Below are 14,408 nucleotides of genomic sequence, written 5' to 3'. Positions count from 1 at the left end.
TCCTTTACTCAATAAAAGTGTAGGATTTTCTAAGTTTTTCCTATTCTTTTGATTAATAGTCAATGTGATTATTTTCATTCAACCTACAAGGCCTGAAAAGGCGTTCTCTAAAGCCACATCCTTGGAAAGGCTAACTTATTTAAACTCTGACGTGTTGGTCCTTAGGCTATATTGATAACTTCAGTCACAAATGAAATCCAAAAGAGTGCGATATAGCAGTAGAAAATTTCAAGTTCTTTGATTTATCTAGTATCTTACTTTTCATATCATCTTTCTCTCGAAGTATGTTTTCATTTACTTGCAAAGCCCAGCATTTTTTTTTTTCTTTTAGTTGCGAAGGTTTTGCTTCTAGTGAACGCATGAGCCCGCTCTTTGCCTCTTGATCAAGCCTGCAATCACTGATGGAAACGATAACCTTGCTTGGCATGGGAATTTGGTCAAACGTGGTTACTCTGCTTCAAATGATGCTGTAGCTGTGACCTGTCTCTTAAAACAAGAGTAAATATTGTTTCCATTCACAGTTGCTCATGCCTCGCTCTTCACTCAGAATGCCTCTGTCACCGCCTGCTGCGTTGTCCTCATGCTTGTGTTCTCCTACAAAAGGGAGATGGAACAAGTCTGGCACAGCTGGTTCACTGTGAGTGTCTCCCATCGCCTTCCTGCTCCCTGAGAGTGAATGTCAGAGACAAGGCCTGGGTTTCCTTCAGTGAGTCATCTCTGTACCGCCCTGCTTGCTCACTGGTTTTGGATCTGGCTAATCTTTTGCCTGCGTTGTCCTCATCCCTAATTTGTGAATCAGAGCTTAAATTTCAAAGACACAAAGGCAACAGAACAGTAGAGTCTCTGTCTGCAAGGTACAAATTAGCATCGGATCTGGTGCTGATGGGGTAGGAAGAAGAAAATGATTAGGATCAACACAATAACGTTTGGCTCCAAGCTTATACTGCACCTCTTTCTCTGGAAGGTTTTTTGTGTTCATTTAGATGTTCCTCGAGGTGTCAGATAAATAACTCTGTGTACTACAATGGGCTGAGCAAGTCCGTTCTGGGGTTCCAAACTCCCTTTACCCTCCTTCTGTAGGTGGCCTGCTATGTAGCCGTGATCACCCTGGCGGCCTTGGCAAACCTGGCCAGCACGGCATTGACAATCACCATTGAGAGAGACTGGATTGTGAGCCTCACAGGTGACAACAGAGGCCAGCTGGCTGGTGAGCTGTGCCAGCCTCATCATCACACGTCCTCGATAGGCTGAGAAGTAGGCCTGGCTCAGTGAACAGAGCTGATGAGCCAATCAGGGCTCTGAGAGAGGTAGCAAAGTAGCCCTTAAGAGAAAAATGTTTGGAGTCAAACGAACCGGGACTAGAATCCAGCTAAAACCAACTATACTCTTACCAGCTGGAAGTTACTTAACTTCTCCAGACTTCACTTTCTTCATCTATAGAATGGGAGGAATGATGACAACTCTCCTCCTCCTTCCACTGGCTCAGTTTTGGGAAAGATTCTGTGACATACAGGATTTGTAAAGCACTCAGCACCATATTTGTACATAGGAAGCACATAAGAAATGGATGATAATGTTATTATCAAGAGGATATATAAACTGTACTTTTGGGAAAGAAGTCTTTCAAAATACGTTATAGAAGTTCCTTGACAATTTTAGACCTGGAAAAGAAGTGAATTAAAAACAATTTTTAGTGTGCAGCCATGCCATCCTGAACAAGCTCAATCCCGTCTGATCTCAGAAGCTAAGCAGGGTTCGGCCTGGTTAGTACTTGGAGGGGAGACCACCTAGAAAGACCAGGTGCTGTGGGCATAAAACAAAATCAAAAACAAAATTTTTAATTCTGGCCAGTGATAAGCTTCCACTTTTCTCCAATAATTCATCCCCAAATGTGACAGTTAATCGTCACGTATCTGACAGTGAGAGGTAGAATTTTTTCAATAATGGAACTAAATGAAAAAAATCTGGCATCTTCTTTGTTTTTTTCTTCCATTTATAAAACTTGGATCATTTACATTGCGATACTTTCAAATTGCCAACTTAAAGCTAGAGCTCTCGTCCTACCCTATATTTGTGCAATTGGTACTCTCTGCGGGAAAATGTTCATGAGCGTTGATAGCCAAGATAAAGGAAGCTATTATGGAGGAGTCTAGTAAAATATACTCCTTGCAAAGAGTAGAAGCCCCTTATAATCATGTTTTCTTTTAAATTACACTTATTTGGATGTACAGTGGCTTAAATAACACCACCCAAAATAAAACAACTATGTGGGTAAAAGCTGGTTGACATGGCATTGAAAGTGTCCTCTGTCTTTGAGTAAAAGAAAATCTGCCTAGTCTCTGTTAATTAATTTGAAAGAAATCTAAAATAAGGCACAGATTCTGGTATGAGGTTCATTATCATTTTTAAAACGATCTTGTAAATATATTCAATGATGTTGGAATAGTTAAGAGAATAAACTTGGAGTCAGACTGCCTGGGTTGAAATCTCAGCTTTACCATTTCCCTTCTCTGTGACCTTGAGAAAAATAACGTCTTTGTGCCTCAGTTTCCTAATGTGTAAAAGGGAGATAGTATCAACATCTTAGAATTTCTGTGAGGATTAAGTAAGATGAAATAGGTAGAAGGTTTAGAATTATGTTCCAGGCACAGAATAAGTATTCAACCAATTCTGTCCTTTATCTCCATTAGTTACCTCTCTCCCCTATCAACATGCTAGAGTCATAATAATGGCTATTGATATTATTACCGTTGTTAAGATAGTAGAGTGAAATAGAAAAGTGTGCTGAGACAAGAGTTAGATTAAATAGCTCCAAGAAACTCAGTCTCTATCCCTCAGTTTACTCATTTGTTAAGTGTTCAGATTCTAATAACTGATCTTGAAGGTCTTTTCCAGGTTGAAAATCCTATGATTACTGTACAGGTAGACTGCTTCCTTCCTCTGACTTACAGTCCGGCGGCTGGATCAGATCATCAATATATTTGCTCCCCTGTCCGTGGGCCAGGTGATGACATGGGCATCTCATGTGATTGGTTGTGGTTTCATTCTTGGATGGAGCTTGATCTCACTTCTTGTAGAGTTTCTATTTCTATCCAGGGTTTATCAACTAGTTCCCCAACTGGCTATAAAACCCCAGCAACAAGCAGGGGAGCATTTCCTAGAAAGGCAACAGGAGGCTGTGAGCATTCAAGGTAATGAAAACTCAGAGATGGCTTTTGTTCTTTTTATTTTCCTTTATGTCAGTGTCTCATTTCTTTTTTCCCAGAGATGTGTCTGATCATAATCTCAACATTCTGTCTCCAAATTTGCCTAGAAACAGTGAGAAATGAGAAGGCTCCAGCTGTACCCTCGGTCATGCAGTTCACATGGCTGATCTCATGGGTAGAGGTAGGTGGGGCTGCCATGTAGTTACACAGGTCGTACGGTTAGTTACACAGGTTATGTACAAAGGCTCCATTCAGAGCACCCCCAGTGTGAGTAGCACTGCCCCCCCCACCCCCTCAGCCTGTGCAGTATACAACCTGCACAACTGATTTCATGGTCCTGGGGGGCAGATTACTCCTTTCTATCTCACACATAAACATCTTCCCTAAAGAGTCTAAGCTAGAGACAACTGTGTTAAGTAGTATGGGCTGCTCTTTAGTCAAGACAGTATGATGAATCGGCCATCACTGCTATCAGCCATGTGTTTTAAAATCAGAAATTCCCTAATTTTAGAGTGAGGCTAGGAGGAAGGAGGACCTGCCCATAAATATGACCTCATTCTTCCAAGATGAGAATCATCCCTACCTATTGAGAATGTTGCCCATCTGCCTGGTATAAAACAGCCTGGTCATTGCTTCTGACCTGAGTTTCTCTTCGCAAACTTCTTATAATTAATTCTCTTTTCTCTCGAGTTGTTTTGTAATTACAGCCCGCCAATCTCATTGCATGAATAAAGTATGTGTACTTATAGAGACAAACAGATATTCATATTTAAATGATGGATAGATGTGTAGACAGATGGATGTAGAGATAGCTAGATGATAGAGCTATATTCTTGTTATCTGCCGTTTATTAGCTGTGACCATGCATGGTTAATTTATTCTGATGATCTGTGTCTCACTATCTATAAAGTAAGGATAACAATAACAGGGGTTATTGTGACAATAAAATAAGGGGTGTTGTGAGAATAAAATAAGACAGCCAGCGTAAAGTCCTATTTCACTCCCTGGCATATAGTAGACTTAAGTCAATGCTAGCTCTTTCTTTCTTTCCTTCCTTCCTTCCTTCCTTCTTCTTCCTTCCTTCTTCCTTCCTTCCTTCCTTCCTTCCTTCCTTCCTTCTTCTTCCTTCCTTTCTTTTTCTTTTCTTTTCTCTCTCTCTCTCTCTCTCTCTCTCTCTCTCTCTCTCTCTCTCTCTCTCTCTCTCTCCCCCACCACCTGCCTTCCTGCCTTTTCTCTCTTCTTTCTTTCTCCACCAAATCTCATCACTCATCAGTCAAAGGCTATTCCCAGGGGTTTTGACTTCCTCCCCTTAACGTTCCTATGGCCGGAGAGCAACCCTCACCTCAGGTGGAGATACAGGTGCTTGGGATAGGAAGCCATCCGTGCACCTGGGAATTGTCCAGTGAAGAAGCAGATGAGGTTCGGGATGGGCTGAGGGCATGTGGGCAGGACACTGACATAAAGCTTATTTGGGTTTTATTTTAGGTGAAATGGACTCTTGGGAAACCACTGATGGATTCTTTGACAAGCCCTAAACTTTGGAAAAGCGAAAGGACCGCGAGTCCAACCTTGAAGGACAGCAGGCCACAGGATTTTCTCGGCGCCTTCAGCACACACGAAGGCTGCTGCGGACCTGGCGCGGGGGCTGCGAGGCGTACTGCGGGCAGACTGTCTTCCTGGCCGGCTTGGGTCTGGCCTTCCTCTACATGACGGTGCTGGGGTTCGACTGCATCACCACCGGCTACGCCTATACCCAAGGGATTGGAGGCTCGCTGCTTAGCATCCTCACGGCCCTTTCGGCTTTGTCGGGCCTGACGGGTACGATTCTCTTCACCCGGCTCAGGGGGCACTATGGCTTGGTCACCACGGGGATCATTTCCAGCTGGCTCCACGTAGGCTGTCTGACGCTCTGCGTGTTTTCCGTCTTTGCTCCTGGAAGTCCTTTCGATCTGGCTGTTTTCTCACTTCCATTAAGCAACAACTCTTCTTCAAACCATGAGGTGCTAAAAGAGGACCAAGTATATGTTTTTTTCCTTTGAAAGAAATATGAACCAACCTATCCTTCCTGATCGCTCCTCCATCCACTGGACCGACAGCACAGTTCTGTTTGAAGGCGAGCAGGAGCCCCAGCATCCCAAGTCTTACACGTCTGTCATTTTGCTCTTCTCGGGCGTGATCCTGGCAAGAATCGGTGAGCAGTGTGGGTGATGTGTGGTGGGGGATTCTGCAGGCTGCTAAGTAATCTTAGAAACATTTTATGGTCTCCCTACTGTGTCATTATAAGCCTTTATTGTTCATTCACCGACAACCCGTTATGTGACAAGAACTGTCCTTGACACTGGGTGTGTGAGAGCAGTTGAACCAGACAAAGTCTTTGCCCCTTGGAATGGGAGACCACTAAGTAAGTAGTTAACAACAGTCAACGCCACAAAGTGATAGGATCTGTTAGGGAAGGACAAAAAGATTAAGAAGATAGAGGAGGGACACCCGATCTTTTTAAAAAAAAAATTAGAGTTGACATTCAATATTATTTTACATTAGTTTCAGGTGTACAGCATAGTGGTGAGACATTTATGTAATTTATGAAGCGATCCCCCCAATTCGTCTAGTACCCACTGGGCACTATACATAGTTATTACGGTGTTATTGACTATGTTCCCTGTGCTGTGCTCTACACCTGGTGACCATTTCGTAACTACCAGTTTGTGCTTTCTAATCCTTTCATCTTTTCCATCCGCCCCCTCAACTCCCCTCTCATCTGGCGATCGCCAGTGTGTTCTCTGTATCTGTGAGTCTGTTTTTATTTTGTTTGTTCATTTATTTTGTTCTTTAGATGCCGCATATAAGTGAAATCATAGGGTGTTTGTCTTTCTCTGCCTGACTTATTTCACTTAGCATAATACCCTCTAGGTCCATCCATGTTGTGGCCAGTGGTAAGATTTCTCTTTTTTTCAATGGCTGAGGAGGGATACTCAATCTTATTTTGTGGATTGGGGAAGCCTTCCTAGAAGAAGGCAGAATTAAGAGATTCCTGAAGGCCAAACCAGGCAGGGGACGTGGAGAGGGAAGAGTGCTCTGGGCCAGGCAGACAGTTGTATGAAAGTTGAAATGTGAAAATATAGAGATTTGGGGCAGTGAAAATAGTTATTTCCTGGGTTTCAGGCATGTAAATGCTATGGATGGCATCTACATCAAAGAAGCATTTTGACCTGGATCCTTTCTCTATGGAACTGGCATGGGGAGAGGGGACCAAGGGCCAAGAGGAGATCAACCTTGTTGGGGCCAAGGCTTTTCTTAGCTGCCTGGGGGGTGGGGAGCGAAATCCTTTCCCAGGGACAGGGTGCCTAACGCTGAGGGTCTATAAGCTTGTCTGTCCCCAAGAACTTAGTTTCTGAACTCTGCCATCAACCATATGTCTTCAAACCTGGCAATGAGGACATATCTGATTTAGATAGGGTTTAAAAAAAAATTTTTTTTTTTAAATTTTGGTCATTTGATGCCTGATGAATCCAACAGTGACATGTTGAGGGTCAAAAGTGATGGCAACAGAAATCACTTAACATTATACCGGCCCAAGTGATTAGATTTGCAGATCCCCAGCCTGGGAAGAGTCTGGGTCTCACTTTTAGATATGGAATCCCAGCAATCAGGTTTCTACCCAGAGAGATCCTTTCTTCGCCCAAGCCCTGTTCCCTCTCCCAAATCAAAACTCACCACCTTCAAAGCCCCTCCCCGAGGCCACAGCTCAGAGCCAGCCAGTTCCTCACTCCCACATCAGAAAAGTGGAAAACGGTGAAAGGAGTGGATCAAAAACGCAGCATGTCTTCCTCATTCGTTCGGCAAGCATCTTGCACACCTCCTCTGTGCACCTCACCCACTACTCCAGGCACCAGGCTTCCGCAGGAGCCCTGTACCCCTGGGGCTCAGAGCTTTACCTTCTCACCTCTGGTGCCACAGTGGCCTGGGAGCATGGGGCTGGGGTGGTAGGTTCCTCATTTCTGCCGTGGAGACCTAGAAACCCTTGGTCTATAGAGCTTTGGAATATTGGGAGAGGGGAAGGGAAGTTTTGTAGGTCCGATTTAAGAGGTTATAAAACCGTGGGCTAGCCTGGGAACCTTATTTCTCTGATATAGTGTGTATGTGTGAGAAAGAAACTGTGTTCCTAATTCCAAATGCTGATTTAGTGACCTGTGCTTTGATCTGGAGGTTCCCTAATCTCTCAAACAGTCTAAGTATATTGCCTCATGGGTATTTGGCACGCTTGGCTTTTAATTGCACGATCAACTGAGAGCAGATTGGCCACTTAAGATTTATGCAATTCACATTATATTATGATAATCAAGTATTTAGTTCAAAAGGAAAAAAAAAAATCTCCCAGTACTCCTGTCCCCAGGTGGCTTGATCCTTCCTGACACAAAGGAAACGGTCACATTTGGAAAATGTGAAATCTCTCTGGCAGTGCCTGCAATCTGGAGAAGCATCCAGTGTGAGAGAAAGCTCGGGCTTTTCTCCATTGCAATAGCTGTTCTTTTAGCCGCCTCTTGATAAGGATGCCAGAGACATAGGACACTCTTGACACTCATGAGGGAGACAGCTCAGACATGGAGCCAGGTGGCCTGATGATGTCGGCAAGTTACCTAAGCTCCCCGTGTCCCCATTTCTTTCTCTGTAAGATGAAATAATAATGACAGTACCTACCTATCAAGGAAGTCCCAAGGATGCTTTGAAGTAATTCCTGTAGGTAGTGTGGTTAGCACAAAACTTTCGTAAGAATGGGAACTACTTGTTAAACATAAACATGAACTCTCATCTCCAGCCATTATTATCATTCTTATGTTTTGGCTGGAATTTCTGTGCTTTCAAGAACATTGTTGTATAAGGGGTGGGCAGAAAGAACCACAATGCTAAATGAAATGGATGCTCTGTATCTCCCACACACCCAATGCCAGCAAATGCCATTTACATTTATTCCTAGCAGAATTACAAATGGCCTTGGGGTTGGTGGCATGCTGTTGAACTTGCACACGTTAAAAGCACCAGTGCCCAGGATATATTGTGCCTTGATTCCCTTGATTAGGTTGGCCCAGGCCTGGTGGCCACGATGCCTGGACTTCTCATCAGGATTAGTGGCCTGTGGCCTGCCTTGGTATCCACCATGTATCCTCAAGCACAGGGCTCATTTTAAATATGCTCAGTAAATATTTGTTTGCATTCTGGTGGAAACTAAGTTACAGAACTTTGGCTACAACACAATTTGGCATATTGCCCATAAATCACTTTGCTTTCTAAAATCTAAGAACTATAGCTCTTTGTGCCTTCAGTTTAGAAATAATTCTGTCAGTGCATAATTAGCCTTCACTGCTTGGAGCACTTCACGTTGTACCACTGCAACATGTTACAAACACTTCCTGGCTCTGTGGGCTGTGCTCGTTGAGGGCCATGTGAGCGAATTTTATAGGCGAGCTCCCTGTCAGAGTCCAGTGCAGGGCAAACACTTTGGTGGGCCAAGCCCCTAGACTTAGAGGCCATGCAAGGTGGTCAGGACAGCTCAAGAGGATGGGGGGTGGTTATCAAGACCCCCAAGTGAGGACCACAGCAGGGTGACAGGGGCAGCCCAGGAGGACAGAAGGCCTGGCTAGTGCCCTGCAAAGGCAGATTCTGGACAACACAGTTTATTTGCTCCAAATTATTCTTGAGTTCAGGACCAGGTCTGGGGATCAAGATGGAGGCTACCAGGAAGCTTCTGGAGGGCCAGAGCTCGGTCTCAGGGAATCCAGAAGGCCAACTGCCTGGAAAACCAACCAAGCAGGCAGAAGCTGGGAGCAGGTGCCCCTGGAGGAAGGCACCAGAACCCTCGGGGCAGATGCTGTCACTCAAGGACAACACTGTCATCACCACGGGTGGCGTCTGCCCTTTTTGATGCCTGTGTGGCAGGTCCTGAGGGTGCTTCTGAAGTGTAGTTGAACTTAGCCTCTTTATGTGGTTAAAAGTGGGAGATGCAGAGGAGAGAGGGGTCTAATTCTCTGCTAAACCAGGAGTGAAAAGGAAAACTCTGGAATTAGTACTAGATTTGAAGCCAAAGATTGCTCTCAAAATGTTTCCTAAACATTTTGGAGTGAAGTGTAAGGTACAAATAAATACAACCAAAATGAAATTTTATCATTATCTAGCGATGATGGTGGTAATGGTGACCCCAAAAGATGATTATAGTACCACAGACTATGATGGTGACTATGGTTTAGCAACCAAGTGAACCAAGGCACAGTATATCCTGGATACTGGTGCTTTTAACAGTTTCAACAGCACACCAGCAACCCCCAGATCATTTGAATTTCTGCTAGGAAGACATGTAAATGGCACAGATGGACAGGCACAATGCTATGCCCTTCACAATACTGTATCGTGTAATCCTCCAGTGAGGATGCTGTAAATGTCCCCATTTTGCAGATGAAGAAACTGAGCAACAGAAAGAACGACAAAACCAATCTTTGTCAGAATTCTCACTGAATCCACATTTATTCTCCCCCAATACTGCTGCCCTGTAGGTCTCTGGTCTTTTGACCTCACTGTGACTCAGCTTCTTCAGGAGAACATTCCAGAAATGGAGTGAGAGGCTGTGAATGGCGTGCAGTGCTCCCTGAACTACCTCGTGGACCTCATCCACTTCATCCTCATCATGTTGGCCCCGCGGCCCCAGCAGTTTGGCATGCTGGTCTTCATCTCCTTGCTGTTTGTAACCACTGGGCATACACTATATTTTTTTTACACAGTGTAAGATTAAAAATGTCCATGCTCAGAAGACAGTGAAGAAAGATACTTTGACCTGAGAGGTAGGCAGCACCTCTGACTGCTCAGAGCTCTAGAAACACTGGTCCCATCTTGACTGTTACCAGTGATTGCCTTGCGTTGCTACTAAGTGCCTACCTTGTACCGCTGCTACATTTGAGACCAGTTGTGTCACCCATCATCTTTGCCAAAAGAATCAACTGCATTCAAGGCATTTTTGTGATAATGGAGACCGCGGAGTTTGAGAGGGGTCTGACCCACGGCGCACTCACTAACTGAAGCCAGATTCCACTCCAACCTCAAGGGGTTCGTTTTAATTTTGCCAACGTAATGATTCAGTGTTTTCAGGTTTTTATTGTTCTTCAGATTCTAAAATTAGTTAGAATCTTTTGGTCAATGATGTTTGGTCTCAATTCCTTAGGTGTGCTGTTTTGTTCTACAGCTGGTTTGTGGATGTTCCTTTGATGTGCTAAGTGCCCCTCAAGAGGACAGAAGCTATTCGTTGGAGAAGGTCATGATAACAACCTTTAGGTGGTTTCTGGACTGTGTCCAGGCCAGAGGTCTGACAGTCCCACAATGACCTGAGCAAGTTACGCCTCAGTGATCAAGCTAAAATGTCTAGTTTGACCAATTCTGATCAAGAAAGCCACTAGTTTGTGATGAGCTCATTTTGAGTTTCTAGTCACTTGTAAACAACGTGAAAACTAGCTGAGGAGCCTAGAAAAATCCCTATGGCTCTTCATTTAAAATAATGAATTGCTGTTTTGTAAATGCTGTGATATAGACATTCACTGAGAAGTGAGAGGCTAGTAATGAAGCCCCCTCTGGCTTCAAAGTACAGAGCACTTTTTGTGTGTGGGAAAGTCCCATTTTGGGAATAGCCTGTAGCATGCTGAGTAGCCCGTTAGCAGGTTGGCATTGGTGGGAATGATGCTTTCTAAGACAGGGTTTCTTAACCTCTATGCATTTGGGGTCAGACAGTCCTTCGGTGTGGTGCCGTCCTGTGCATTGTAGGGTATTTTGCAGCATCTCTGGCCTCTACCCTCTGGATGCTGTAAGCACTCCTCGCCTCCAAGTTGTGAGAATCAAAAGTGTCTTCACACATTACCAAATGTCCCGAAGGAGGACAAAATTGTCTCCCTGTACCAGCTCCTCTTAAGAACCACTGCTTAAGAGAAATATGAAACCTAAGGGAAGAATCAACTTATTGTTAAAAAACGAAAATGACGAAAAGTCGCTATTGGTCATAAGAAAACGACAAAAGGGGATTTTTGCACAGACCTGCTTTTTGGAGTCAAGTTAAGAGAAAACAAGGAAAGGAGAAAATTTTGTAGAACATATTGCTTTCACATAAGGTAGTTTGTTTTTTTTTTAATGTACTTTATACAAGTTCTGGTAATACAGAGTACCACCTCCCCCAATCTTTCTTCTTCCAAAAAAATAAATAAATAAATAAACCTGAAAGACTACTACAGACACAGACACAGACACAGACACACACACACACACCCCCACCCCAAACTAACTAGATGGGAAACCAGAACTGCTCATCATATAGATTCTTTGCTAATGAAGTTGTATGTTGATGAGGCGTAGCATAGCAAGTCCTCTGGCCCTTGATTATTCTAATGAACACATAAGTACTTGTATAGAGTAATCTTTGAAGAGCAGAAGACTGTTTAATAAATACATTCTGAAGTCTTATTTAAAATCCCTAGAAGTGCTAGCAGCTGGAGTGTAGCATTTATGTCAGGTCTTCTAAGAAGTACTGGCTCCTTACACCTGGGCCTTCTATCCTTGAAAAAACAGCTGCTTACCTGAAAATTCCGCATGTGAAGTGCTAATTTTACTCTTGCTTTTCCTCCAGGTCCTGTATAATAGAAAAGCAACATCTTTCTCTCTATTGGCTTGTGGAATCACTATCTTCAGGCTTCCACGAATATTTTGATTTGAGTTTTATACCAGCACTTCCCAATAGAAAGATAATGCAAATTACATTTATAGAATTTTTAATAATATATTTCATTTAACCCAATATACCCAAAATATTATCGTTCAACTTATAATCAATATGAAATTGAGATTTTTTACATTCTTTAACATTAATTCTTCCAAAGCTGATTTTTTTAGTACCTCAGTGCATCTCAGGTCAGACTAGCCACGTTTCAAGCACTCAAAAGCCACAGTGGCTGGTGGCGACTGTATTGGAGTGCGGTTTGGACTCCATCATTCCCAAAGTTCCACATATATCTCCACTATAGGAGGTCTGTAAATGATACAGTGAGCTCGATTCTGCTCTGGGTGGAGGGGGCACTTGTTCAACTGGAAAATCAATGGTATCAGGCTCTCTTTCATCAACTACTGCATTCTGCTCTGTTCCCAAGAACATGTCATGGTGACATAGAGTACAGTATTTTGACTGGATTTTATCTCTGAAACAGATGTGGAGCTGTCCCTCCAGAAATGCAGTGGGCAACTGTAGAGGGTACTCAAAACAACCGGCCCCTTGCAGTACAGACAATATCCATTAGGGGGCCTTCTAGTCATGGTTGCCTAGTCCCAGACTGTGATAAATCACAACTTGGTAACAAAATATTGGAACCAGAACTTTTCAGTTTATGAATAGAAGGTAAATTTTGGAAAGGCAATCTTTATGAGTACAAAATAAAATAAGCCTTTCAAACACATCTCTAGCTGTTTATCTGTTCACATCATCTCAACATAGCTTTTCTCTTAAGAGGTGTTCTCCCTGACTTTTGGCTTGACAATCAGCTGAGTAGGTCCAGCCCCATAGGGCTCACTGGCCAACTGACCTGACTCGCTAGAGTTGAGTGTTTCAATCTCCACTGTCTCTAGATCCCGGCTGAGTTATCCAGACAACCTTCTGTGTTCTTTTTCTTCTTTCAAGGTACTTGAGATCATGAAGGGGAAGAAGCGTCTTCTCACTTGGGTTCCAAAGAGCCTAGAATGCAAATGACCCCTCCCGTGTCCCTTCCTCCATTTTAAATTTATATTCAAGTGCCAAATAACGAATTTGCCTACTGCCTCTTTTCTCTGGCTCCTAGGAGGCTCAGAGCTAAACTGGCAGGAGCTTAAAGCACGAGGTTGAATGGCTTGTTTTATAACCCTGCTCTCTTCTTGCTGAGCTTTCATTCCCTCTTCTAATTATTGTATTGTTTGCTATTTGTTTATAAGCCGCCCCAAATCATCCGGAAATGTGGTGACAGGGGTAGTGGGGGCGGGGCGGGGGCCAAATAGATAGAATGCTTCAGTTTGTCCTCACAATGGAATCTCTCAGATATTAAGTGAAATTATTCCTTGTAACAGAAGTTGACTGGGGCACATTCTAACCAGCTTCATCTTACACAGTGATATGGGTAAGTCACATTGTGTAAAGTCCAGAGTCAGGAATTGTCTATCACAGAACTTAACACACAGGGAGAACACAGTAAATATTTTCCAAATTATATAAATATTTAAAGTTTTAGGAATCTCAAAAAGTACATCTTAGTTTGGAATATTCACTTGAACTACAAAGATTTGCTTGCTTTTAAGAAACAAAAACTACCCGTAATCAAGGGCTTAGGAACACATTAGAGTACCTGTCAAACATGGGATATCCCTGTTCTCAAAATCAAACGGACTCAATCGACCTGAACTGACATAGCAATAGAATAACTGTCTCTGGGCAAGTCACATCTGAGGTTAGTGACTGGAATTCTTAATTCAATGTGGAATTACACATTTTCAAAGAAATCGTAACCATTAGCATAAAACTGCATTTCAATCATCCTTTTATAGTCATGAGTCTTTTCATGCCCAAGCTCCTCCCTTGGAATTAATAAATTCTCTTTGAAAACATTTAATTCAAACTAATTCTTAATTTCTCCTCAGGGTACCTGAGCACAAAAGAATAGACTGGTCATTTAATAGTCACATTGGCATCTTTCCACTTGCTTTAGCTCCGCTCCACTGTGGCATGTTGTGTCAAGGAGGGCACGTTGACCGCAGAGCCTTGCGAGTGCCTCAAACTCATCCCATTTTCTTTGGTGATGCTACTTATTTACTTAACTAAGGTATTGTACAACTCTGGATTGCCATGGTATAGGGATGATTTGGGGGGAGATGGAACAGGGAATGTATCAAACCTGGAACCATAAGAGTATCCGAGGGGCAGTTTGCTCCTCTGGGTAAGCTGGCACCAAGCAGCTATTTGAAGCACCCAGTCATGGGGGCAGAGATCAACAGGCTCTGCAGGTTAACCTACTGCCTAGAGAACGAACTAAGGCTCAATGCTTGGCCCATCCCTCTTTTCAAAAACATCCTTGACTATCCCAAGAGAAAAAGGGATAGTTTGGATTGATTCTTTCAGGAGTAAACTACATGGCTTATGCATCTAGCTTTAAGATGACACAA

At 43.3% G+C, this 14,408-nt stretch overlaps 1 protein-coding gene across 1 annotated transcript; it reads left to right on the top strand.

Annotated features, from left to right (window-relative positions):
- Positions 1-580: 580 nt before the first annotated feature.
- Positions 581-5,368, top strand: LOC120602096 (solute carrier family 40 member 1-like). The gene is made up of 4 exons (XM_039862067.1): positions 581-637; positions 1,081-1,207; positions 2,952-3,004; positions 4,754-5,368. Exons 1-4 carry the CDS (start codon positions 581-583, stop codon positions 5,243-5,245), a joined length of 729 nt encoding a protein of 242 aa, XP_039718001.1. The 3' UTR covers positions 5,246-5,368.
- The last annotated feature ends 9,040 nt before the right edge of the window (positions 5,369-14,408 follow it).

This window comes from Pteropus medius, unplaced genomic scaffold, assembly GCF_902729225.1.
Source record: "Pteropus medius unplaced genomic scaffold, Ma_sr-lr_union100, whole genome shotgun sequence".
Lineage (NCBI taxonomy): Eukaryota > Metazoa > Chordata > Mammalia > Chiroptera > Pteropodidae > Pteropus > Pteropus medius.
Note: the sequence above shows the minus strand (reverse complement) of the source record. Positions and strands in the feature narration are given on the sequence as shown.

Excerpts from the sequence above, each read along its gene's own strand:
- LOC120602096 (XM_039862067.1), top strand. The coding sequence starts at position 581 with ATGCTTGTGTTCTCCTACAAAAGGGAGATGGAACAAGTCTGGCACAGC. Across the intron at positions 638-1,080 it reads TCTGGCACAGCTGGTTCACT|GTGGCCTGCTATGTAGCCGT; the intron begins GTGAGTGTCTCC and ends CTCCTTCTGTAG. Across the intron at positions 3,005-4,753 it reads CTCCCCTGTCCGTGGGCCAG|CGAAAGGACCGCGAGTCCAA; the intron begins GTGATGACATGG and ends ACTTTGGAAAAG.